Below are 26,232 nucleotides of genomic sequence, written 5' to 3'. Positions count from 1 at the left end.
ACGGGGAGAACATGTAAACTCCACAGTCAGTTGCCTGAGGTGGGTCTCTGACGCTGCGAGGCAGCAGTGCTAACCACTGTGCCACCGTGCCGCCCATTAGGTTGACTAATATTCCAGCTATATTTCACTTTTAGCATTACAGTTTCACTGGTCTCTCGAGGTCATGGGTAAATGGACCCAGAAATTCAGCTTCTAAAAGCTCGCGTCTACCTGTACTATTGGATGCAATACAGCACAATTACTACCGACAGGGAGAAAAGCAGAGAAGAGATTGAAAGATTGTTGATTGAAAGATTGTAAACATTGGTGTTTATGGGACATCGGTTCAAACATCTGTAACAATGGCTAATCTCCACTTCTCATCATTTAGCTGCTAATACAAATGCACCCCAAAAAAATCTGTTTCATAGCATCTCAAGTTATAGAATTTTATCAGGAGACAGCACAGACATCATTCCAGAGTGTGAAAGATTGGTCAGCAGACAAGTATTCAATGCACAATCCACAATAAAACAAAATCAATGGAAAAATAGCTTCAAGTGTAGCTGTGCTCAGGATTGATTTACAAGATACTGAGCACTGCAATCAACTATACCGCTCCTTTAACATGGTAAAATGACATGCTTCCAGACACACCAAAAATGCAGCTGTGAAATTCAACCAAATCCAGTTAAATGCAAATTACATTAAATATGTAAACTCAGAATAATTACCACTATTGCATGTGAAAGATATCGACTTATCATGGAGTACAGTACCAACATGGCCCTTGACTTGCATCTGAAAAGTGAGTAATAAATGGTTATTGCTGTCAGATATCAAAACCATGTCCAGTCTTCCCTGTTCAGCCCATACCATCCTATACAGATGCTGCAGAATATTCTGCTGCAGCAAAGATAATTGCAACACCTCATTTGTTATCAGTAACTTAGTACAGTACAGGGCAGGGACTGAGTTCAGGATCGTCCTGGCTATATGGATATCTATTCTCTAGGGAAGTCATCATGCAAAATGAAATTGCTGACTTGAATGCATTTTTACAGATTATTACATTCAAGACAAACCTTCTTAGTCTGTATGCTAAAATAGCACAGGAATGTGACAGATTACAGAATCTCTCCAGCAGCATGCTTGTTAAAGTCCCAAAACAAAACAAACTACAGTAAGTGGGCTGTACTGCAATACCAGCCGAGGCAATTCACCATATTCACTGAAATGAGTGATCGAAGTAATATCCAGCACAAACTCATGCACAACAGTAGAAAACTACACACAGTTAATATCTGGTGGGAGAAACAGTGGGAATGTCTTATGAGAAATAAACTTTTGGTAAATTCTGGAGCATTTTAAACTAAATTTCTTTCAATTGTGTATTTTGTATGGCTTGTAGTCTTGCAAGATACCTTAAAGTGCCAACTGATAACATCTGAAGCTAAACAATTGATTAATGTTGTGGCTTGTCAAGAGAGAGGGTTCTCAATGTCTGCAGGCAATATCAATCCTGCAGTTATGCCCTTTCCTAAAAATCATGTTCCATCAATCATACACATTAAGAATTCCTACGTTCTGAATTAGAAATTGAGATTCCCTTATTGACATGGAGTGACGGCTAATCTCACAAGTTGCAATGAATCGTTTGCAGATACAATACAAAAACCGGTGCACATAAGCACAATCAAAATTTCTTCATTGTTGGTGGCGCTTTGGGATTTTAATAGCATTCATAAATCCCCAGATTACTGAAACATCCCTCATTTTAGGTGAAAGTTTAAGGAATGTGTTTTTAAAATCAGTATATCCTATCTGAGACCAACCTCTGCCCAAAACTTAGGGTCTTCCTTACCCACCGTCCCCACAGTCTCAGTCCACCCCTTTCTTCCCCAGTACCTTGTCAGAATCCAGGTCGGGGTCGGCTTGGCACAGTCGATATAGGAATGACTTGGGGTCGCGGCAGAGAGTCTGGCGGGTGCTCAGGAACCGGGTGCCGCCGACATTCAGACGGACCCACTTAGCGGCAGCAGCCGCGCGCTCCAAACCAGAACATTTCCGGCACAGGGAACCGTTAAAGTTTTCCGAGAGCTCCGGCAACGAACCACTCACCGCCGCCATTGTCAGCGACCTCCCACCGCATTCTCCACCGCCCCCGTCGCCACACCTCCTGGTATGCACCGCATCGCGACCCCACCCTCCGCCACACCTCCCGGCATGCACCGCATCACTACCGCCGCCACACCTCCCGGCATGCACCGCATCGCCAGCCCCAACCTGCCTGCAATTGGACGCCACACCTCCCGGCATGCACCGCATCCCCACTTCCCGGCATACACTGCTCCCCCCCTCACCGCCCAAGACCACTACACTTCCCAGCATGCACCGCATGTTTACGAGCCCCTGGTGAAGGAGTAGGACCGTGAAAGTTCGTGTTTCCAAATAAACCTGTTGACTATAGCCTGGTGCGTGATACTTAACTCGACCCCAGTAACCCTTTTTCAGAACATCCATTTCTAATTTTTGTTTCAGATGTCCATCAGCTACAGTTGTGTTTTATTAATATCTCTCCCAGCTCCATATTTCTGCTTATTCCTTCCATCGCCCCCCCCCCCCCCCCATCATCATCATCAGCACATATACCACCTTTCCCTCAGTACAATCAGTTCTGAATGGGCGCTGGACTCCAGACTCTTTCTGTCTCCACAGACACTGCCAGACCTTTTGATTTTGTTTCACATCTGCAGATATTTATTTTATTTTAATGTGATAGTTCCGGAATTGTCTTTGGATTCGAAACGATAACTGTTTCTCTCTCTCCACGGATACAATGAGACTTGAGTTTCTCCAATTACACTGTTTCTATTTATTAATGTTCTATGGTAAATCTTTTAACACCATGTTACAGATATTTGATATGTTAATAATGCAAATTGCACAACAATGATAATATTTACACCAAGACTGCTTCTAACACAAACTAAATTACCTTTATCTATCACGAATCATGATATTCACTAAAAACGTTCATGAACGTTAAAGGGGTGCTTACGAATCACTATTACTGCAAAACGATAACTTTGACGAGCATGCTATAATTAATCTTTTAAATTGGTTGGTGGTAACTACCTAATACTTCCAAAAGGTTTATTTTAAAATGTAACATTCTCCAAACTGTTGGCTTGGATTTGTTAATTTTGCCAAGAGCTTTTCTTCTCATGCTTTCCAAGAAAAAGCTTTATTTAGGGAAAACTACTCACAGGGTAATGGCTCGATATAATTCTACGTTAGAAATTAGAAACATCCTGGCCTGTTCCAATTCTATGATTTACATCGAAGGTCGTGTAATTTGTCATAAAGTATTTCTCAGGAGTTTGAGTAGCTTCATGGTTAAAATGCGCCATCTAAAGGTAGCAAGATGAAAGATCAAAACAAATATTTCAGAAACCATTAAAGCAAATTTTTCCACCCCTAAAAATATGGCTCAGATACTCCAATGAGCAGAAAGAGCAGTGTATACTGGAGTTGCACACCAGGGTCAGGTTGACTCCAAGAGAATTGCTCAGGAAATTGACAATACCAATAGGTACTTCCCTTGCTTGTAATAGTCATCAAGTATGGAAGTAGACCGAATCTGTACCGATCATGTTCCCAAACTAAACTAGTCCCCATCTACCAGGATTTGGCCCATATTCCACCAAAATCTTCTCATTTGTAACCTATCCAAATGCCTTTTGAATGTTGTAACTGTATTTCATCCACCACTTCCTCTGGCAAATCACTGTTCTCCCCTCATGCCCTTTTTAAAACTTTCTTCTCACTTTAAAAGTATGTCTCCTAGTTTTGAACTTGACCACTCTAGGAAAGGACCCTTGCTATCCACTCTTATCTATGCCCCTCATGATTTTATAAACCTCTAAGGTCATTCTTTAACTTCCTATGTTCCAGTGAGGTTATAGCCTATCCTTATAAATCAAACCCTCCTGACTTTGGTAGCGTAACAAATTCAGACAATTTAGAGGGCTCCAACTCACCCAAGCTTGATAATTAAAAGATTAGTGGATTAAAAACCTACTTTAACTTCTGGATAACTACTAAACAGAACCCCCCAAGACAGCACTGATCCCTAACTATAACCCCAACCCTGTTCCCCCAGATCTTGTCATCACATTCTAACCTGCCAGAATTGATAATCCCTAATAAAAACAGAAATTGCTGAAAAATATCAGGTCTGGCAGCATTTGCCAGAAGTTCTGAAGAAGGGTTACTGGTCTCGAAATGTTAACTCTGATTTTTCTCCACAGATGCTGTCAGACCTGCTGAGATTTTCCAGCAATTTGTTTTTGTTTCACATTTCCAGTATCTGCAGTTCTTTTGGTTTTTGCCCAATAATCCCTTCCCACCCAGGGTTCAAATACACTCTACCACCTTCCATATTGCCAGACCAATGGCGTCACCTCAAGGCAAGGAGTCTGCACTGGCTTCACTTCAAGGCGTTCGAGGCTGAGAGTCTGTGCTGGTTTTACCCCAGATATTGCTGATGCCTGCCAAGGATGGTAAGTAGTAAAAAAAAAAAGCAGAAAAATAAGAAACGAAATGGATGGAGCAGAGGACCTCCGGTTTATAAGTCCTATTCTGAAGCTATTTTTGATTGAAAAGATAAAACGTGAATGCCAGAGGAAATGGTGGATGCAGGTGCAGTTACAACATTTAAAAGATTTGGATTGGTACTTGAATAGAAAATATTTAAAGCTATATTGGGCAGACGCAGGCAAGTGGGACTAGTTTAGTTCAGGAAACTTGGTTGGCGTGAACGAGTTGGACCAAAGGGTCGGTTTCCGTGCTGATATGGCAGACTTAGATTTGGGGGTTGGTGGGGAAATAGGCATGGCAACTCAATTTGCATATGATGACAATGGGTAGGAAGCAGAATGCAGCAGAATCTGGATAGGTTGAGTGAGTGGGGGAAAATGTCTGGAAGACAGAATATAATGTGGGAGAATGTGAAGTTGTTCACTTTGGCAGGAAGAATGGAAAGCAGTCATGAGTGCAGAGTATTAACTTAAATGGTAAATTATGTAAAAATCAGAGGTGCAAAGGGATTTAGGTATTTTAATGCACGAGTATCAAAATGTTAGTACATAGATATAGGATATTATCAAGAATAGGGTGAAAGAAATTGAACATACAAATAAGAATGTTATGCTTCAGTAAACAAGACACTGGTGAGAATCTCAAAGTATGTGCAGCTTTGGTCTCCTTGTTTAAGGAATGATATAACTGCACTGGAGGCAGTTCCGAGGTTTACAAAGTTGATGTTGGAAAAGTCAATTTTCTTCTGAGGAAAGGTTGGTCAGACTAGACTTTAGAAAAGCGAGGAGTGACTTGATTGAAGTGTACAAGATTCTGAATGGGCTTGACAAGATAGAAATTTCTTCCTGCGAATCCAGAACTTGGGGCCACTTATTTGGAGCAGAGAATGAGGAGTAAATTTTTTCTTTCGGAGGTTTGAGACACTTTGGAATTCTCTGCTTTCATAGAATCCCTAGTGCTGAAGTAGGCTATATCCCTTCATTTCCCAAGGCTAATCCACCTAGTCTGCATATCCCTGGATACTTACGGGCAATTTAGCATGGCCACCTAACCTGCACATCTTTGGACTGTGGAAGGAAACTGGAGCACCCGAAGGAAACCCACACAGACATGTGGAGAACGTGCAAACTCCACACGGTCAGTCACCTGGATCCCTGGCACTGTGAGGTAGCTCTGCTTGCTATTATGCAACCTTTAAGAATGTGGTGGAAGCAGAGAGTGTTAAATATTCAATGTAGAGGTAGGTAGATGGATTTTTTTTTCAAGATAGTGAAGCCAAAAGTTAATGCGGGTAGATAGGGATATGGAATTCAAAACACAAATTGATCAGCAACCATCTTGTTGAATACTAGGACAGGTTCAAGAAACCATGTGATCTACTTCTGCTCCCATCTTATATAAAAATGAATAATCGAAAGTGTCTTACTTGGTCTAATTCTGTAGAAAGAGCTTTAATATAGTGGGAAGGATGGTACATATGAAAGATGTAGAAAATTAAAAAGGAAAGGACAAGGCAGTAGTGCAAGGTAATGATATTGATAAAGACGAGAGTAAATAACAGCATAGAGTCTGAATTAAAGGCTCTTCATCAGAATACTCACAAAATTTTTAAGATGGGAATGAATTGCTAGCACAAACTAAAAAAAATTATTACAACATTATATGACAATGACACAGCTGCAATGTTGACAATGCTGCAACTTGAATTTAAGGGCCTTTGACATTTACGAAGGACAGAAGAAAAACATGGTAGGTTAGCCCCAGCAATAACAAAAAAAAATCAAAACAACAAGAAATTATTTTGGTTTAGAAGATCAAGTTGTAGAATCAGTTTTGATGGAGTTAGGACCTAGCCAAAGGAAATGGTCATTGGTGGGGATCACAGCCAGTCAGTCAGGTAGCATCCATGGAAAGAAAGCAAGCTAACGTTGAGTCCAGATGACTCTTCAGAGCTCTGATCCACTGTGATCTCCAGCATTTTTTCTTTTTAGTAGATTACAGCATCTACAGTGATTTGCTCCTCGTCATTAGGAGGAGTAGTACTATAATTACACAGTAGGACAGAGTATGTGTAAAGAAATAATCAGAGCTTCCAAGAAGGGTACTACAATAATCATTAAAGACTAGCTTGTCGTCAAATTGGCAAAGGAAACCTGAAGGATGCATTCATACCCCCACCCTGTGTGACAGAGTTTCTTAAATCTGTTCTAGAACTTAGTAATGACCAGGCTATTTTGGATCTCAATGTGTAATGAGTTAAGATTAACTACGGACACAGGTGTGAGAAATATGGGTCCATAACTACTGCCTTAAAAGACACTAAGATGAAAAATTCAGTATGCCAATATGAACTGTGAAAATAGTTTAAAAGGTGAGACAGTGAAATTGCAATGACTGACCTTTAGGAGACACTTCATCATTCTCAAAGATGTTTTCCATTGTAGGAGAATTGCTCTACCAGAAGGATGCACCATCTATGGATAACAAATTAAGGATGGTAACAAATTGACAGAACAGGCATACAATGGTGTGGAGATTAGTGATTGTGTAAAAGATTGAGAAAGGATGTGCAATAGAATAAATAATAAATTATAGCACTAGAAAGAAAAAGAATTAACAGTTTCCACAAACATACAAAAAGGGAGCTAAAGTGAGTATTGGTCCCATACAGAGTGGGACAGGGGAATTAATGGTGGGAAGTGAGGGAATGTCATAGGAATTGAATAAATACTTTGTATTCATTTTCAGAATGGAAGAGACAAAAAGCCTTCCAAGAATAGTTGAAAAATCATGATGCAAAAAGGAGGCAGGCACTTATCACTACCACTAAAACAATGAGAATACTGATGTGGCTCAAGTGTGACAAATTCCCTGGACCTGATGACCTGCATCCTAGAGTTTGAACAGAAATTGCTGCAGAGGTCATAATTTTCCAAAATTTCCTAGATTCTAGGAAGGTCCCAGTTGCTTGGAAAATTGCAAATATAACACTACTGTCCAAGAAGTTAGGGGAGTGGGGGACAGAGAGGCCAGGAAAATCTAGGCTAGTTAGTTTAACGTCTGTCATTGGAAACATTCTAGAATCTAGTAGTACAGAGGTAGTAGCAAGATATTTAGAAAATCAGAATGAAATCAGGCAATTAACATTGTTTTGAAAAAGGGAAATGGTATTTCACACTCGAGTCCTTAGAGGTGAATAAATGACAACCTTTGATATAGTGTATTTAGATTTCCAAAAGCCATTTGATAAGGAAGGTTACTGTACCAGTAGTTCTATAACATGCATTTATTAAACCCAATTTGGTTTTAATATGATTTATAAATTGTGGATTCTTTAAAATGTGATTTCACCTCCAGCACAAGCTGAACAACAAAACGCAGCCTCACGATCCTCTGTCTGCAAAATGCAAATTGTGTGTTCAGCTAAGCAGGAATGCAATCAGCTCTGCAAGTCTTGAAACTTAGCTCAAAACTGAGAATTGTAGTCTACATTTAGAAGGAACTTTATTTCAAACTGGGGAGAGTCTTGAGGAGAACTGGACTTCAGAATTGGCATTATGTGGTCAGTTGGCGTTTTCTGGTGAAGAGCTTCATGAATGATACGATGCTGTAGCCAGTGATTTTAAAGTGTTAATTTACTGTATTATTTGATTAAAATATTATTTAAAGATTTACTTAGACTGTGCCATCATTTGTGTTAGGTTAACTACTATTTTTGTTTTGTGGGATGATTTTTGGTGGATCATCCCAACCCTTTTTCCCCAAAGGCTCCATTACGTACATTGTATGATTTTCTACAACATGGTGTTTCATGGGAACACAACTACTGCATCATAGGAGAACTACCTGTACAAACTGAAAATATATAATGTTGGAAGTGATATTAGCATGAAGAGAGAATTGCGAGACCGACAGGAAACTGAACAGAAATGGGTCATTTTCAGGTTGGTAAACTAACGAGTAGAGTTCTTCAGGGATCAGTGCTGAGGCCTCAACTCTTTATGACCTATATTAATGGCTTGGATGAAGAGACTACATGCAGAGGATATAAAAGGTCTGCATAAATATTCAAAAAGGTCTGCATAAATGATTCAAAAGTTTGGCACATGGAGTATAATGTGTAAAGGTGCAAGTTGCTCACTTGCAGAGTTGAAATAGTCACTTAAAGAGAATCTGCAAAACAAAGTGTTACAGAAGGATCTACATGAACCACATTTCATATGCAGGTACAGTAAGCAATTAAGAAAGCAAATTACAAGGGAAATGGAATATATCCCTTGTTAGAAAGTAAAAGGTTTTGCCAGAACTGTTCAAGGCATTGGTGAGACTATACCTTGGGTAATATGTACAAGAGCAGAGGTATTCTTGCATTGGGAGAAAGTGAGCTCTGCAGATGCTGGAGATCAGAGTCGAGAGTGAGATGCTGGAAAAGCAAAGCAGGTCAGGCAGCATCCGAGGAACAGGAGAATCGACGTTTTGGGCAGGGAGGCAGTCCAGAGATGATTTACTCAGTTAATTCCTGGGATGAAGGGATTGTTTTGAGGAAGGCTTTAGCAAATTGGGCTTAAACTTGGGAGTTCAGAAGACAGGTAACCTGATTTAAAAAACAAAATTCTGAGGGGGCTTGGGAGTAAATGCTGAAAGGACATTTCCCCTCTTGGTACAATTTCAAAGCAAAGGGTACCCCATTTAAAATGCAGATGAGAAAAAAATGTTCTCTGTGGTTTAACTCCGTTCTCTGTGGAATTACCTCCCGAAAGACCGTTGGAGACTGAATCATTGAATATATTTAAAGCTGAACTAGATTTTTAAGTTATCAAGAATGTCAAAGGTAATGGCAATAGGAATGAAAGTGGAGTTCAGACCACATTTGGTCAACTATTATTTTAATGGCACAAGGGCTGAAAGGCCTACTTGTGTTCATATTCCTTACCTTCTTTCAGGTTTTATGGGGTTTAAAAAAGTGCAGACATTGTTTAATGCCCTGCCACTACAACACTTTTCCCTTTATTTCAAAAGTCTGATTACAATGCTACAACTACTCCATCACCTCCCATACAGTAAGATAACTGTTGGGCTACTTTAGTATTTTATGGAAATGTAATGTTCCACAGTTGTGCTTCAAGAAACCTTTAATTACGTAGAATTTGTATCCATTCCTTTGAAGTGTTGTCTCATATTGAGATATGATTTCATAGATATTAGCGTTATTCTTACACTTCACCCAAGTGGCCATTCTGCCCAAGAATGGCTGGGAAAAGTAGATTGCACTAAGCCAAAGGCAGCTCCTGTCTGACAAACATGTGTTGTGGTGTAACACAACTATGAGGAACAGAAAGCCAGTCATTTTTACCTTGTCCATTGTAGCCCTATTGCTTCCCCATTGAAACAGTACAAACAGTGGTGCTGAGAGAGATCCAGTATGCACATCAGGTAAGCTAACAGTTGAGCCATTCACAGTATTAAGAGCTACTTTAGTTCTGGGCAAGTTTGTGTATCAAATGATAAGTTGACATGAAAAGCACAAAAAACCCAAGATCATCGATGTTTTGTAATGTCAATGCCAGAAGTACATTTATGCAACATTCCATGAAACATAAAATTGCTTTACATCAATGTGATGTGTAGTGAGACTCATGTGGAGAAGTAGGATCCGAGAATGAGCATTGCCACATGAAAGATAAATATTTTTGGTGATGTTCTTTGGGATAAAGCAGCAAAAGAGTGTCATATTATTTAGATATTCACTAGAAAGTGCTTCTTCTGTACTGGATTTCAGCAGTCAAACGCAGAAGCTCAAATCACAAACAATAGGTTTCTGTCCCACTAGCACCACTGTGACCGACTGGGATGCATGTTCAAATAACGAGGCAAGAGAAAGATTTGATATTTTATACCTGCAACCCCTACATGCTTTAATTACAGAACTATTGAGCATTACGTGAAAGATCAAATCATTCCGCTCCATCTAAAGCACAAATATTCAGAAAATATTATACGTTCATTAAATTATGAAGAATATGATTCAAATCATTGACCAAATAGAAAATTTATATAATAAAAGCCTGGAAACAAAGTCAAAATATCATAGTTTACAATAGTTATTCATATTCAAAGGCTGAACATCACATACATACACAACATGGCCCCTGAACATGAATTAACTCCAGATGCAACTCATATATTAGAATTTAAATAACAGACTGAACTACACGCTAGCTTTAACCAGTAAGTGATTTGACGAATAAAACAAAAACAAAATAAAGTGTGTGGTTTAATATATTGCATTTCTTGCTTCAGACTGTCTTCACTTTACCCATTGCCCTTGTGTATCAGTGCCACTGGTCTCTAACCCAGACAGGATTTTGACACTATGTGACCAGCCGAATGATTACCATCCTGGACAAAATGTGCAAGCGGCAAGGATTTTTTGGGAGGGAGAGAATTCCTTCCCCTGGATTGCTCACAACTAGGGTTTCCGAGAGCAATGATGAGTGATATCAGAGTACATGAGCTTAATGCTCTTTATCTGCAAGTCCTCTCTCCACATTTTAGACACTAATCCAAAATCGAGTTACTGCATTCATCACAACAATGAAATTTCAACTGTGCCAAACACATGTTTGCTGTTTTAATTTAAGGAGATACAGAATTAGAACTGCAGAAAATGATACAATTCTACATGATAAGGTTGAAAATTTGGCAGACTGGAAAGGAACAGGAATGACAAATTTTATTAAGACAATCTGTACTTGCTCGCTGAAAAAGCACTAGCTGTAAAGTGCCAAGATTGAAATATACTCACTTCTCATTGTTCTGTAGACATGCTAAGTGAATCAGATTTATACAAACATGAAATATCAAAAATGAAATCACAAAAAAAAGCACATTGTACACAAAAAAACATGCTCACTGAGCAGATTTGGAAAGGACTCCCAGATTAAGGCAGCAAGCCATGGATGCGGTCACCAATTGTACAGTCATAAGCAAACAGCCAAATGGATGTTTTGAACATGAAATTCATGAACTTCATCTCAATATGATGCCAAAATGTGTAATCAATTCCTCAATTTACACTCTCACAAAAAGTATACGTAGGGGAAGGAAACACTGCTGCTTCTGTTTGGCATTGGTTGATAACTATGCACCAGGTAACAATACAAGGTGCTTAACCCATAGTGCTTCAACACTATGGTTTTGGGAGACTGATGAGGTACTGGACTCCTGTTGCCCCTCTCCATTCATTTTCTCACCAAGTGTCATTACAGGGTTGATATGTATACACAGGCAACTTAAGACCTGCAAAAAGACCGACAGGTCCCCAGCATTACAACAAGTTCTGTTTATAAGTGCAGTCAATGAGGCAGCTAATGCATGTGCTATCAACTGGTCTCTTACAAGGTACTGAACCTACCCCTCTTTACCAAACTGCAAAATCTGCATTACTGTCCTACCTACTTTGCTGCATTCTACCCTTTTGAAATCTTGTTACCTTCCACATGTACAATAACATGAGGAATAAAAGACCCGTACATTTTATACTCTCACAGTGAACATTGTTATCATCTGTAAAAAGCAAACTGTCGATAATTGATCTGTCAAAACAAACAGAGATCTTAGAGTGATTATGCTAACTCCTGTGGACCAGTGGCTGCACCTGCTGCTTCAAGCAGGTTTGAAAGCATGTTACCCTGATTAAAGCTTTTGTGGTTTATCAGGGACCTACCCAAATACACCATCTATAAAAATAAAACTTGGTTAGCTCCTGATCAGTCAATAATTCTAATGAATTGGGGCTCTTTGACTTGGGAGAAGATTTTGACAGCTTGGTACATTAGGTGTAGATACAGAGAACATGAGGCAATCCTGTAACATTATAGGCTGTAAATTCCTGAGGTTCCAACTAATCAGGTTTTAGAGGTCAGAGAAAGCTAGGTAAACAGAGGAAAATGACAAGATGATGGATTGTGGTGACAGCTGGTTTCTATTCCAGCAGAAGCAACTCACAGCTGGACTCCAGCCCTCCATTCTAAGAAGTTACATTTTTGCTAGACAATCACTGGAAGACTGACTGAAGACCACTTTTTATAGGTCAGCCAACTCCTGAATGAGTCAAGAGCCACAAACTAGATTCTGCAGTGCTCAACCTGTTGAACACAAGCAGGTGATAGGTACAACACCAGGTGCAGAAGCAAAAACTCAGCAAGTCTTGGTAGCATCTGTGGAGAGAAAGCACAGTAAATGTTTCGAGTCCAGTGGGTCTACGTCAGAATGAACTGGAACCATTAACTCTGCTTTTTCTCCATGGATGTTTTCAGAGTTTGAGTTTCCCCAGTAATTTTTTTTTGGTTTCAGATCTTCAGCATCTACAATTCTTTCTTTTAGCCTAGATACAGGAGGTTTGAAGTCACAGCTCACCATGAAAGCCAACAATTCCCCACCTGAGACCTCCAAAGATCAAGGGCCATGCAGACGATAACGTATCAAGGAGGGAAAACAAAAACAAAAAGAATGTGTGAAGAGTTTCGTCACTTATATTTCAGAAATTTTATGTAAATCACCTTTACTCTGAGTAAAATGTCTGGCTTTGTGATGTGGTGGATAGCTTCTGTTGTAGACAGTACAATTCTGTTATAGTAAACATAATCACCAGGCAGTTTGGCGAAATCCTCCAACTTTGAAGGATTGCACTGCCCCAAGACATGTACACGATATCATCATTGCAGATTAGCTGAGTTACTTCGTCCTCTTCCCAAGGATACGCAAAATGACAGAGTTTAGTTTGATGGGCAACAGCCACTCTCTCAGCCCTTGTCTGGGTGGTCAGTCTCTGTGGATGAGCTGGTGTGCTAGCAGGTAATCCATGTTGGGTGGGGAGGAATGGGAGCCGCCATTCCCAAGAGTCCAAAAGGTTTGCTCACAGGGGTTCACTGAATGACAAACAAGAGTAGGAAGATGGACTGTTTGCCCCCAAGATGCAAAGGCTAAGTTGACCTTTTTGATATTGATAAAGCCAGGTGTCTTTCGATTTGTGGCTCAGCTATTCACAGGTGAAGCATTGGGATAGCCCCAACCAGTAATGACTTTTGTTGCTTTAAATGGATTTCTTCTTTCCTCTTGTGATTGCACAAAAATAGAAAGAATCCCAGAAGTGTCTCACTGCAGTTACACAAGTACCAGGTGTAATTCTAACCCTCCCCCTGCAAACACACACATATATATTTATTTATATATATATATTATACACACTGAAAATTTACAGAAGTTACACAACAGCCGACTGGGTACTTTCAAATCCAGTCAAGTGTACATGTGTGCAGCATTGAGCACAGTCAAGTACCTCAAAATCCTTGCTGCCTTCAACATCCTGTCCCTTTATACAGGGATCATTGGCTCAAGACAGATCCTGGGCATATGTTGTACTATGTTGTCACTGCAGTCACAGCAGAAACTAAAACGCTGCAACTTGCAAAGTGAACATCTGGTTGCACATGCCACTTCCAGATGTGTACAAGCCTGACTCCATGTCTGAAATCTAGCACGGAGCAAGTATAAAATTTTAGCGAGTGAGTATTGCACCATCACTGAAACAATTTTAGATACTTCAATCATTTTAAGGGAAGGGAAAGCAGCAAAATAACTTGCTGGTTTAAGCGTGCATTAATTCAGTGCTTTGCACAGTGTTGAACCCCAGCTTGTTCAGATCAACATCTTCAGCCAAGCGAAATGCACTGACTGCCCAAGACCAAAAATCCATTTCAATCTTTATGATTATGGACAACAACTTAACAGCAGCCTGCTATAGAAATGAATCAAAATGAGCAAACAATTATATAAAACAAGACATGTACAGAATTCTATCACAGCACATGGGGCTGCTTCAATAAGAACAGGTCAATTAATTACAAAACTTCATCTTCTGTTTCGAGTGTGTAGCTTGACCAACTATAACCAACTTTGAAAGATAGGGCTGTACAGTTCGATCAATACAATTTCACTCTGGTAAAGTAGGTCAGGCATAAATAAAGTATTTCCTTCTGTGTTTAAGTGTGTTTATATGCACATCGACTCCTCAGTACCACTATATACCCTTGGCATTCGTACAAATGAGAAAGCAATGCTGCAGGAGTCAGAGGCCAGAAGACAGCAAGAACAGAAGTGAAAATGTACACAGCTCTTGAATAATTTAAGTAAAACAAAAAATAAAAATGTAATATCACAAAGGTCAGGCCCCAGTGTAAATGAAGGGCTGCCTGAATTGGAATGGCGGTTGCGGGGTACACACACGATTGAGCTTTGCAATCTGCCGGTGATGCAGTTTATAAATGCATGAATTCCCTAAAAGCATCAATTATTCAGCAACCTGGAACGAGAGCAGACATTTCACAAAGAGGCAAGGGGTCTCCTAACTGCAATATAACTGGCCTGCAGCACAAAGAGCAGGCAAAGCAACCCCTGCAATCCCATTTACATGGAAAGGAAAGAAGGAAGGAGAAATGGTTGGAGCAAGCCAGTCCCCGGCTCAACCTCCACATAAGGTTTTATGTGGACATCTATGGGCTTTTTTTTTTTAATTTGGGAGGAAGTAGACAGTGAATGGAAAGAAGATAGAGAAAGGGTGGGGGAGGGGGAAGAAGAGGGAAAGAGGTGAAAAGGAAAGAAATAGATGGGAAGGGATGGGTGGGGTGGCTTTTTATGCTGTGCTAAAGTTCTGACTGTAGAGCACCAGCAGCGTATGGGGAAGCTTCTCCATTCATGTCAGCTGTACTGTACTAAATGCCAGCATTCTGTTGGTTCTGGTACCGCCGTCGCCACACTTCCTGGATCTTTTTGCACCACTTGTGCGCATTTCCACTTGGATCCATTAAATAATATGTCCGATTTGGCTGCAGGACAAAACATTAAAGTAAGTGGCAGCATAACAACTCATCTACATCATGTTACAAAGGAACATTTTACTTGCACATTGTCTTTAATGGCAAATGGTGGTGGTGGTGGGGGGTGATGAGGGGTGAGGGGGAATAGAGAGAACACTCAAAATATCAATGCTCATGTGTTCTAAAATGGCCTATTTGAACTCCAAGTACTCGGAGCTGTAATCAAAATGTTTTATGTAGAAGCACTTCCAGAGCACTGGTACCATAATGTTCCACAGGGATAAAGGCTGATTCAAGTTCATTCCACAGAGAATCCTGTTGTATTCTTGAGTCACCTGGAAGGTGACATGCTGCAAACCAAGACCAGTTTACAATGGCTTTTACATTGTCAAATGCTCCTCCTACTTGAGTGCTGGATTTCATCCAATGGGCCACATATGGTTATTCTTAATTTTATCAACCTGGGATATTTTTTGTACTGTATTACAGACGATGAATTAACTGTCGAAGTCAGGGTTCCTAAAACTGAGGGCTGTGACCTCACAAGCAACCGAGGTCATGATTTTCTCCTCTTCAGAGACAGTGAAGACTCTGGCAGGAGAGTCTTGATAATGTTTCCAAGTCCTGATTGTGTGTGCATGCATGATTTTGTTTCTCTTGCTATGATTTGGAGGTCAGAGACTAGGGAATCGAGTGAAGCCTCAGCACTGCTTCGATCATTTTATCTGCAAAACAAGTGTGGAAAAGCACCACCCCGCCTCGATACATCATTACCTGCATACCCCACTAACTCTACACACCTCAAATCTCGCTCGTCAATCCTGCTTTTGACGTTATGCATCTTCAAAATTTTCAGTATCCATAATTGGCCCTCACTGTTTTTTGAGTGAATAACACTGCATTTGACTGATATTGAGCAGAGATATCCTAGCCTAATTAGGAAGAGCTAGCAGCTGATCTACAATGAAAATTTCTTTGATTAGGTTAGTCTGATGCGTAAAACAAACTGTGCTATGAACAGACTTACAGTATGAACAAAAAAGGTTTTGAAGTTCTTCGCTTCTGGACGCAGTTCCTGTGACCAGGGAATCTCCCCTTTCAGAACTTTGTTGACAGGATCCACGTAATAGAGGTGGGGGCCCTCGGTGAGAAGTAACTGTCGGCGTCGTGCAAATAGACCCTGTACAGTCAAAATCATTTTCAATTACAGCAACAATCAATACAGAGCTAGTCTGGAACTGAAGATCAACATCGCTGCATGAGGATCATTGTTGCAAACAAAGGACACAAAACTCAAACATTCCTGGTCAGTGTCACATTTACTGTCAGAGATTTTACAGCTTTCAGCTCATTGTGTCCATGCTGGTCATCATTCATTTATCTATTCTAATCCCATTTTCAGTAGTTGGCCCTAGCCTTCTATTCCATGGCCATTCAAATGTTCATCTAAATACTTCTTAAAATGTCTTGATGACTCCGGCCTCTATGACCCTTTTAAGTAGCAAGTTCCAGATAAACCACCCTCTGGGTAAAATGAAATTCCTAAATCCCTCTTTTTCCATGACCTATGCAGCATCGCCTTACTTGGTAAAGACAGTGACAAAGGACTCTTTAGTACTTCAGCCATGCCCCCGTCCCTTTTTAAATCCCCAAACTGCTTGACCCTTCTTTTTAATCAATCTTTTCCAATTATATGCTATACTAGATTTTTGGGTTTGTTTATTGCTGAAGACAGACTTGCATGCTTTTAAAGTTTTTTGGTTTCACAGTTTAGCACAAATGTGAGAATGGCAAATTTCAAAAGGAGCAGTAATTTAGTTCTGCTGGAGGGAAAAGCATTGAGAAGCTGGCAAGTTGATGTCAGCCAGTTGAGGCACCTCAACAGAGAATGCCTCAGGTAACTAATGTCTGCCACGCTTTTAGTTAATTCAAAAAGAGACTCTGCTTGGACATGTTGCTTTTTTATTCTCTGCAGAGGGCAAGGTTGTGCACATAAATATACTTAGCTTCTCGTAACTAAGTGAGTCGTGTTGACAGTCTGACTGGTCATTTTAAAACTGATTGTGAGTCTACATTCTAAACACACAGGATTGTTCAAAGTATTGTCCAACTATGGAAACACATCTAACATTAAACATTATCTTCAGGGTTTTGCAAGCACAGGTGATTGAACAAACAGCTGAAGGGATATGCTACTTGGTATGAGTCACCAATTAGAGTCACAGATGCACAGCATGGAAACAGACTCTTTGGTCAAACTGGTCCATGCTGACCAGATATCCTAAATTAATCTAGTCCCATTTGCCAGCACTTGGTCCATATCCCTCTAAATCCTTCCTATTCATATTCCCATCCAGACGCCTTTTAAATGTTTTAATTGTACCAGCCTCTACCACTTCCACTGGAACCTCATTCCGTTCACATATCACCCTCTGAATGAAAAAGTTGCCCGTTAGGTCCCTTTTAAATCTTTCCTCTCTCACCCTAAACCTATGCCCTCTGGTTTGTATAATTTATATACCTGCACATGACAATGAAATTCATTCATATTACTTAGTGATGCCAGATAAAACATCCTTTTGTCTTGTTAGCAGCATCTGTTCAGTGCAAAATGCCACTTGTGTAGCAACTTTCATTATGTCTTTGGATTTTCTTTTATGTTAGCTTTCAGTCTCTTCATATATACTCTCCTGGCTTCTTATTTCTTTTCTCACTTCCCTTCTGAGCCTTATGTATTGAGCCTGGCTCTCATTTGCATTATCAATCTGACACTTATCTCAAATGCATTCATTTTTTAAATTAATTCAAAGGATGTGGGCTTCACTGGCCAGTCCAGCATTCATTGCCCATCCCTAGTTGCTCAGAAGGTCAACCACATTGCTGTGGGCCTGGAATCACATGTAGGGCAGACCAGGTAAGGATGGCAGTTTCCTTCCCTAAAGGACATTAAATCAACCAGAGGGGTTTTGCCTGAAAAATTGACAATGGTTTCACGGTCATCATTAGACAGATTTTTATTGAATTCAAATTCCACTATCTGCCATAGCAGGATTCCAACCCAAATCAGGTCTCCAGATTACTAATCTAGCAATAATACCATTAGGCCATCAGCTCCATTATTCTGCTTCAATTTACCCATTCTTTGTAATTATGTAACTCTGAATTTGTTTGTCCTACTTTCTCCCTCATGAGAATATTCCTAATTTTACCAGAACATAGTTCTTTAAAAAAAAAACATTGCTCAATTACATTTTTTTAAAATGCAAATTTTTGTTTTCAATTTATTTGGGTCAAATCTGTTCTCACCCCTTTTAAGTTTGCATTCCCACAATTAATTATTCTTGTTTGGGATCTCTCCTTATCCTTCTCCACAGCCAACTAAAATTTGTGATAAAATAATCACTTGGCCCCCCTTCATTACCAAGAATCAGACCTAGCAATTCCTCCTTTACTGATGAAATGAAGCATACTGATGTTCAAAATTGTCCTCGAGACATTTAGTTCACTCTGCCCTTTGTACAATAGTTAGATGTTCAAAACCCTGTATTTGCAGATTCAAATTCAAGCCTGATTTCAGATTTTGGCCAGCAGAGTGTGCTCAATGATTGCCAAGCAAAAAATAATACCTTACACTTTTGACCAATTGACTTACAATGGAAGCGCACTTTAGGAATACTTCTCAGATCAGTCCAAACAAATTTGCCTAGTTATCCACACTCTCATTAGCATAATAATGAAATAGAAACATTTTTACCCATTGAAGCATAATGAATATTGACCATTTTGACATGATTGCAATGGCAAAAAAAAAAGCAAAGGAAATCACAATAAGCAAGGTGCCTGAACAATGCAGTTACACCAACAGCACTATAGTGCATGGGTAGTGGTTTGGTAGTTCAAAGTCAATTCAGAGCCTGAGAACTAGATTGGTGTGCCAGTGTACACAATGTAACCCACCTAAAGAATGTTTCTCATTTGTCAAACAGATTCTGTCAATGAAACCACTAGTATTTCCTCTCTCTGCAGCAGTTTGCCTTCACTGATGCATTACCAATTAGCCTGTAGAGTTTCATGGAGTCAACTCACCTATCTCAAAGGCAAAATGGGATGAACAACAAATGCCAGTCATTCTGTGATGTTTAAATCCCATGAAAGAATACAGAATAAATACTGCCTTCTTCATCATTGTTGAATGACTTTGTATCCAGCATTATTAAGTATCTAGTCCTGCCCCTTCTTTGAGCCAGGTCTCTAGCAACATCACATTTTCACTTCGCAATTCCATCTGCAGCTTCAACTATTACCAGATTCCACATAATCATACACATGCACAGTAATCCTAATTGAGGCTGTATTACATTCCCTCTTATTCTGATCCCACCTAATAATTTTACTCCGACCATAATGTGATAAAGAACAAATATCTGGAACCAGGGACAAGAGCCACTCAGCAGCTGGCCAGATATCAATGAGTTTGTTAGATATCAATGAAAAATAAGCTTACCTTCCTCTTGTCAACAGGGCCCATCTTTAGGATCAAATTGTTTTCTACAAATTGGTGCCTGAAAGAGAAAGGCATTACTGGCAACATGCAGGTTTATGGAAGCAATACAGAACAGGTAAGTAGTTAACAATATTGTATCAGGGTATTCCAAACTTGTGTTGAGTGGAAAGAAACACTCACCTAGCACACCAGCCAATGCCCAATACCCTTTGTAAATACCAATACATCCTGGGGAAACCCTTTAAATACTGAAACTCCCTTTGGTTTGCAATCTCTTAAGTGTCAAATATCCGGTTGAGCACATTTATAACACTGCAAAGGAGTATTTTCTAATACAGGAGATTAACAATATTGGAGTAGGACAAGGGACTGCTGAGCTCACAAATATGATAATTTTTCTATCAGAAACATAATTAATAGCCATAATGCCAAATGACAATGAATCTGACATTGTGAGATGCTGGTGGTAGCAATGTGTACCGTACAAATAAGGAGTTTGCAGAAAGACAGATAGGTTGAGTGAGCAAGCAAAAATCTGGCAGATGAAGTATATATATGAGGGAATGTGAAGTCATTACTTTGGAAGAAGAATGATAAAGCAAATTACTACTATGGAATTCTGAGGTACAGTGCATTTTGGATACTCCAGTGACAAAAATACAATAGGCAGTACAGTACATAATCAACAAGGGTAATGGGAAGCTATCCTTTATTACAAGATGTAGAACATAGAATATTACAGCTATGCTTCAGTTACACAAGGCATCATCAAGACATCTCAAATACTGCATGTAGTCGGTCTCCTTATTTAAGGAAAAATATAAATGTATTTAAGGTATTTCAGAGGAGGCCAACTAGATTACAACCTTGAATGAATGGGTTGTCCTTTGGGGGTCAGTTGGAAGGTTGGGTTTATTTAGAAGAGTGACAGTTGACTTTATTGAAGTATACAAGATCCTGAATTGTACTCTCATGGTGGATTGAGAAAGGATGTTTCCTCTGAGGACATAGAAAGAATGTTTCCTCTATGTGCAAGTCCAGAACTAGGGGTTACCCTTTTAGGACAGAGTTGAGATTTGTTTTTCTCTCAGAGGGCTGAGAGATTTTAAATACTCTGTTTCAGAATGAAGTGGCTTTCCCATGTGACTGCTGTCCTTTTTTTTTAAAAAGGAGATACAGGTTGTAGGTTTAGAAGTTGCATCGAAGGAACCTTGGCAGGTTTCTGCTGTGCAACTTCACATGGTGCACACTGCTGCCACTGTGAGCTAGCAATGATGAAATTATTGTTCAAGATGGAGAATGGGGTGCCAAGGAGGTGCTTAGTCCTGAACAGTGCGAAGATTCTCAAGTTTGGAATTTACACTCATCCATGCAAAAAGAGCGTATTCCATCACACTCCTGACTTGAGCATTCCAGATGATGGATAGCGCTTTCATGCATCAGAAGTGGGTTACTCACCACAGAACTAGCATCCACTGTCCTGCTCCTGTAGGCATTGTATTTATATGGTTAGCCCAAATCATGTTTCAGGTCAATGATAAGCCCCAGGATCAGGATAGTCAGTGGTATTCAACAATGGCAATATTGTGGAGCCGTATTCTCTAATTGGAGGTGGGTATTACCTGGCATAATATTACTTGCCACATAATGGGACAAGGCTGAATGTTGTTCAGTCATTCTACATATAGATAGAGATTTTCCATATTTTCAGAAGTCAAAACGAGTATACCCACTGTGTTGGCATCAGTGAACATCCCCACTTATGACCTTAAGATGCAAGGAAGCTAATTGATGAAGCAGCTGATGATAGGTCCAGGTCGTTACTGAGCTCTTGTGGCACAGTGGTAGTGCCCTGACCTCAAGGTCACAAAGCCTGGGTTCAAGTTCCACCAGATCCAGAGGTGTGCCATAACATCCTTGAATTTCTGCTGGCTTGTCTTCTAATCAATACTTACTACATAAGTTCCTCATTACTCATGGAAATGTCCTGGACTGAAATGATTGCTACCAGCATCAAGTCCTAAAGCACAAATATTCAGCACTACGGTCAGGATGTTGCCTGCGATCATAGCCTTCACTTTATACACAGCTTTCAATAAATTCTTAATGTGATGTAGAATGAAGTCAGCTGAAATTTGGCATCTGAGACAGTAGGGATACTGGGAGACCAATAAGATAGATCATTTAATCATTGTACCTGGCTGAAGACATTTGATAATACTTTACACTCCTGTTTTTTGCACTGACGTTTTGGGCTGTATCAGTGAAGATGTGATACTTGTGGAGCTTTCTTCTATGGGTGTTGACAAGGACATCAGGAAACTCTACCTTCCTGAGACAAGGACTCAAAGCAGTGTACCAGCTGGAGTTACAGAGTGATATAGACACTGCGTGTTTGGGAGATGACCAAGCATAAAGGGACATGGTGAACACATCGAATAAAAACATTGACGCAGATTACCAGGGATTTCTGTTGGCTTGTTTCTCCAGCAGCAACCGTTTATCCTCATCTGTAAACTGAAGATCCAGCTCAAATGAATTATCGTTGAGGTCATGAATGTACTGCTCGATGTTACTGCCTGACCTCTGGGGAGGGCTAGGCTCAGGTGTAGACAGCGAATGCGACGAGCTGGAGGAAGCCACCTGCATGCAACCAAACTGGCTGAGTAGATCATCATACTGCAGCCAGTCACCATGGGGTAGAGGAAAGAAAGAACAGAATCAGCTTAATAACTTGCATTTTAGTGTACTCTGATATCAAAGTGTTTAACAGAGAGGCAAAACACAAATGACATTTCAGAAGGTACGTAAGACAAAAACAATTTTAAAAATCAAACAGAAGGGAAACAAATTTTAAAGAGAAAATACACAAGAATAGAGTGAGAGAGTGTGGGTGGCACGGTGGCTCAGTGGTTAGCACTGCTGCCTCACAGCGCCAGAGACCCGGGTTCAATTCCCGCCTCAGGCGACTGACTGTGTGGAGTTTGCACGTTCTCCCCGTGTCTGCGTGGGTTTCCTCCGGGTGCTCCGGTTTCCTCCCACAGTCCAAAGATGTGCAGGTCAGGTGAATTGGCCATGCTAAATTGCCCGTAGTGTTAGGTAAGGGGTAAATGTAGGGGTATGGGTGGGTTTCGCTTCGGCGGGTCGGTGTGGACCTGTTTCCACACTGTAATGTAATCTAAAATGTAATCTTAAAAAAAAAAAGAAAGCTCTGGTAAGGGAGTCAATGCTGGTGCACATTCAAGAGACTGAAGGAGGTGGCCTGCTATGATGCAAGTTCTATCAAATAGAAATTTCCTCCTCCCTACAACCATTTAAGACCACAAGATTTGGTAGGAGACTTAGGAAGGTAGGAAAGTCACAAGGCAAACTGTGTTGGAAGAGAATTTTAGAAAGGAAATGGATATAACAATTGAAAACTCAGCTTCATTTATTGGTGAGAATACCACATACCAAATAAGCAGAGGGGTTTTGGAAGAGATGTCTCAGTCCAATTTGATGTTCATGCCCATTACACACAGGCAAGAAGATCAGTGTATTCCAGTCTTGTGTGATGTTGCCCACATTCCAGATGCAAATTCCAGCAGTGATTGAAAACTCAGTTGATGTGAACAGTAAGATTCATTTAAATCATCTCAAAGATAAAGTGACTGCTAAAGTACAAAATGATACACAACATAAAGAAAATGCCAAAGCAGTTTGGTGCAGGGGTCTGAGTACTTACATTGCCATAGCAATCTTCATCATCCTCAGACATTGCCGGGAGATACGCAGTGAGTTTTGGGGGGATCTGAAGGTGCAGATTTTCCCAAGCAACAGGTTCGAAGAATGAATGGGCTTTGAGGAGTCCATAACCTCCCATCTCTTCACAGCCTAAGCGCTTGGTGTGTTCGAACACCTAAGATGTTGGAATAGGCAAAGTATTCTTGGTGTTAAAGGCAAATACCCAAATTATTCCAAGCACCAGTGGTCATTCTGCTACACTCTTCACCCACTAATTTAGTTGGTGTGTAATTAAGTCCTTTCACTTTTTCTATTAGGGTGAATTCACTAACCATGTCCTACAGACAGCTTGAGCACTCTGGTGGGTAAGGACAGCAACATGCAAGGCAAGAAACCATAAAAACTCCCTTGTTCTTTGAATAGATCTAAAGAAAATTTTACAATCAGCTGGAAAGGTAATCTGAAAAACAGCCTACCACAGCATACACTGATGTGCTCATATCCCTGGACTAAGACTTGAACTCAAGACTGTCCATCTCAGGGAACTGTACTAATGAGAAAAACCATGAAGCAAAAGTCAAACTCAATCTACAGCACATCAAATTTTCAAACCAACAATCGTAGTGAGTTTTTGGCAAGCAGAGCCTGAACTCATACAGTTGTTGGCACTTAGCTAACATCATACTACATTAGAGTCCAGTCAAAAATAAACAGATCAGACATAAATAATTAGGTTTATGGTCATCTACATGCATAACAAAGGTTAAATAATGCTGACAATGTTTTGCAATATAATCAACAGTAGGAACAAGGGAATGGCATGCACAGATTTAAAATTATAACACTGGGCCTCAAATGGTCAAAAAGCAGAGGGTTATTTCAGAACCACAGAAAAATTGCAGCACAGAAAGAAGCCATTCAACCCACTGTGTTTCCACCAGATGAAGCAACGCCCATTTCCATCACGTGGCTTTGCAGGTTAGTGCTTGAAAGGCAGATCCAGGTTTAGTTTTAAATGAATTGAGGATTACCCAATTCCCAACACCACTACCTGGTGAAAAAGTTGTTCCTCATGTCTCATCTAATCCTTTTACCATCACCTGAAATCTGTGCACTGTGATAACTGAACTTGCCATTAGGGGAAAAACAGGAATTCCCTGTCCATTCTGTTCCAGCCCCTTATTACTTTGCACATTTCAATTAAGTCACCCTTCAGCCTACATTGTTCGAAGGAAAGAAATCCTAGCCTAACCAGCTGACCATTCACCTTTATCTCAGCAACAGGAAATAATGTTAGATACAAATTGTCACATTGCCTGTATCCCATTGGCTTTGACTTTGCTAATCACTCTGCCACAAAACATTTGGCCAACCTCTCACACTCGTTTTGAAAAATGGGATAATGTTCTCAGACCTCCAATCCTACGGTACCTTACTTGTACTAAGTGAGGATTAGAAAAAGATCCTCAGATCTCTGCTACTGCCTCCCAGGCTTCTTTTAGCAGTCTGGGAGACAATTAAACCTACCCTGGTGATTTGTCCACTTTCAAAAAGTTCAGTCCCCCCAATACTTCCATTCTCATTACGCTTATTCTATCTAGTATTTAATTCTTCTTGTAACTAGAAGATCTGCATCATCCTTCTTCATGGAAACAAGGCAAATCATTCATTTAGAACCCTGGCCACAACGTTTGTATCCACACACAAGTTACTACATTCACCTCCAATAGACCCATATCTTTTCCTCTCATCATCTTGCTCTAATGTACAAAAACATGTTTGGATTGTCCTTAATTTATTCAGCCATTTTTTCGGATCTCTTTCCTCTTCTTTTTAAAACGTGTTTTTACTTTATTATTCTGTACTCCTCGAAGGTTCCTAAACTGTTACTTTTTGAGACCGTGGGGCGTCACGGTGGCTCAGTGGTTAGCACTGCTGCCTCACAGCGCCAGGGACCTGCGTTCGATCCCAGCCTTGGGTGACTGTCTGTGTGGAGTTTGCACATTCTCCCAGTGTCTGCGTGGGTTTCCTCCAGGTGCTCTGGTTTCCTCCCACAGTCCAAAGACATGCAGGTCAGGTGAATTGGCCATGCTACATTGCCCATTGTGTTAGGTGCATTAGTCAGAGGGAAATGGGTCTGGGTGGGTTACTCTTCAAGGGGTCAGTGTGGACTTGTTGTGCCAAATGGCCTTTTTCCACACTGTAGGGAATCTAATCTAATCATAAACTCAATTTTTCCGCTTTATCATACCCAAAATACTTCTGTATAACTAGGGTCTCTAGATTTTCCAGTACCCTTTTTCTTTGAGGGGACATGTGTACACTATGTAGAATGTTGCTTTTGAACATCTCCCACTGATTTACCAAAAACTCTCTTTCAAACAGTTGTACCCAGTCTACTTTTGCCAAATCATCTTTCAGCTTTGTCAAGTTTGCCTTCGTACTTTTACACAAGTTATCTGTCCTCTTCCACAATGGTGCTAAAAATAACTGAATTATGATCATTTTCTCCAAAATGATCACCTGCTGCTTTTTCATTCACCTGCT

At 40.2% G+C, this 26,232-nt stretch overlaps 2 protein-coding genes across 6 annotated transcripts in view; both read right to left on the bottom strand.

Moving 5' to 3' along the window:
* Nucleotides 1-2,157, bottom strand: part of LOC122560703 (BTB/POZ domain-containing protein KCTD5-like) — a 77,046-nt gene extending 74,889 nt beyond the window's left edge. Inside the window, exons 1-2 of one of the 5 annotated variants that reach the window (XM_087997801.1) lie at nucleotides 1,888-2,026; nucleotides 714-780 (exon numbers count right to left, since the gene is read on the bottom strand). In XM_087997801.1, coding sequence (XP_087853927.1) covers nucleotides 714-764 — 51 coding nt within the window. In that variant the 5' untranslated portion in view covers nucleotides 765-780; nucleotides 1,888-2,026. Of the gene's footprint in view, nucleotides 1-713; nucleotides 781-1,887 lie in introns of all 5 variants that reach the window. The other 4 variants (XM_087997797.1, XM_087997799.1, XM_087997798.1 and 1 more) reach the window with 4 other exon arrangements.
* Nucleotides 2,158-10,459: 8,302 nt separating this feature from the next.
* LOC122560705 (3-phosphoinositide-dependent protein kinase 1-like) overlaps nucleotides 10,460-26,232 on the bottom strand; it is an 80,816-nt gene continuing 65,043 nt past the window's right edge. The window contains exons 10-14 of the mRNA XM_043711644.2: nucleotides 23,687-23,860; nucleotides 22,424-22,641; nucleotides 19,963-20,020; nucleotides 16,486-16,638; nucleotides 10,460-15,467 (exon numbers count right to left, since the gene is read on the bottom strand). Coding sequence (XP_043567579.1) covers nucleotides 15,354-15,467; nucleotides 16,486-16,638; nucleotides 19,963-20,020; nucleotides 22,424-22,641; nucleotides 23,687-23,860 — 717 coding nt within the window. The 3' untranslated portion in view covers nucleotides 10,460-15,353. The remainder of the gene's footprint in view (nucleotides 15,468-16,485; nucleotides 16,639-19,962; nucleotides 20,021-22,423; nucleotides 22,642-23,686; nucleotides 23,861-26,232) is intronic.

This window comes from Chiloscyllium plagiosum, unplaced genomic scaffold, assembly GCF_037043375.1.
Source record: "Chiloscyllium plagiosum isolate Xiang-an unplaced genomic scaffold, Cpla_swu_hap1 HiC_scaffold_20, whole genome shotgun sequence".
Taxonomy (NCBI): domain Eukaryota; kingdom Metazoa; phylum Chordata; class Chondrichthyes; order Orectolobiformes; family Hemiscylliidae; genus Chiloscyllium; species Chiloscyllium plagiosum.
The sequence above is the reverse complement of the archived record's forward strand: the minus strand, read 5'-3'. Positions and strand labels throughout refer to the sequence as shown.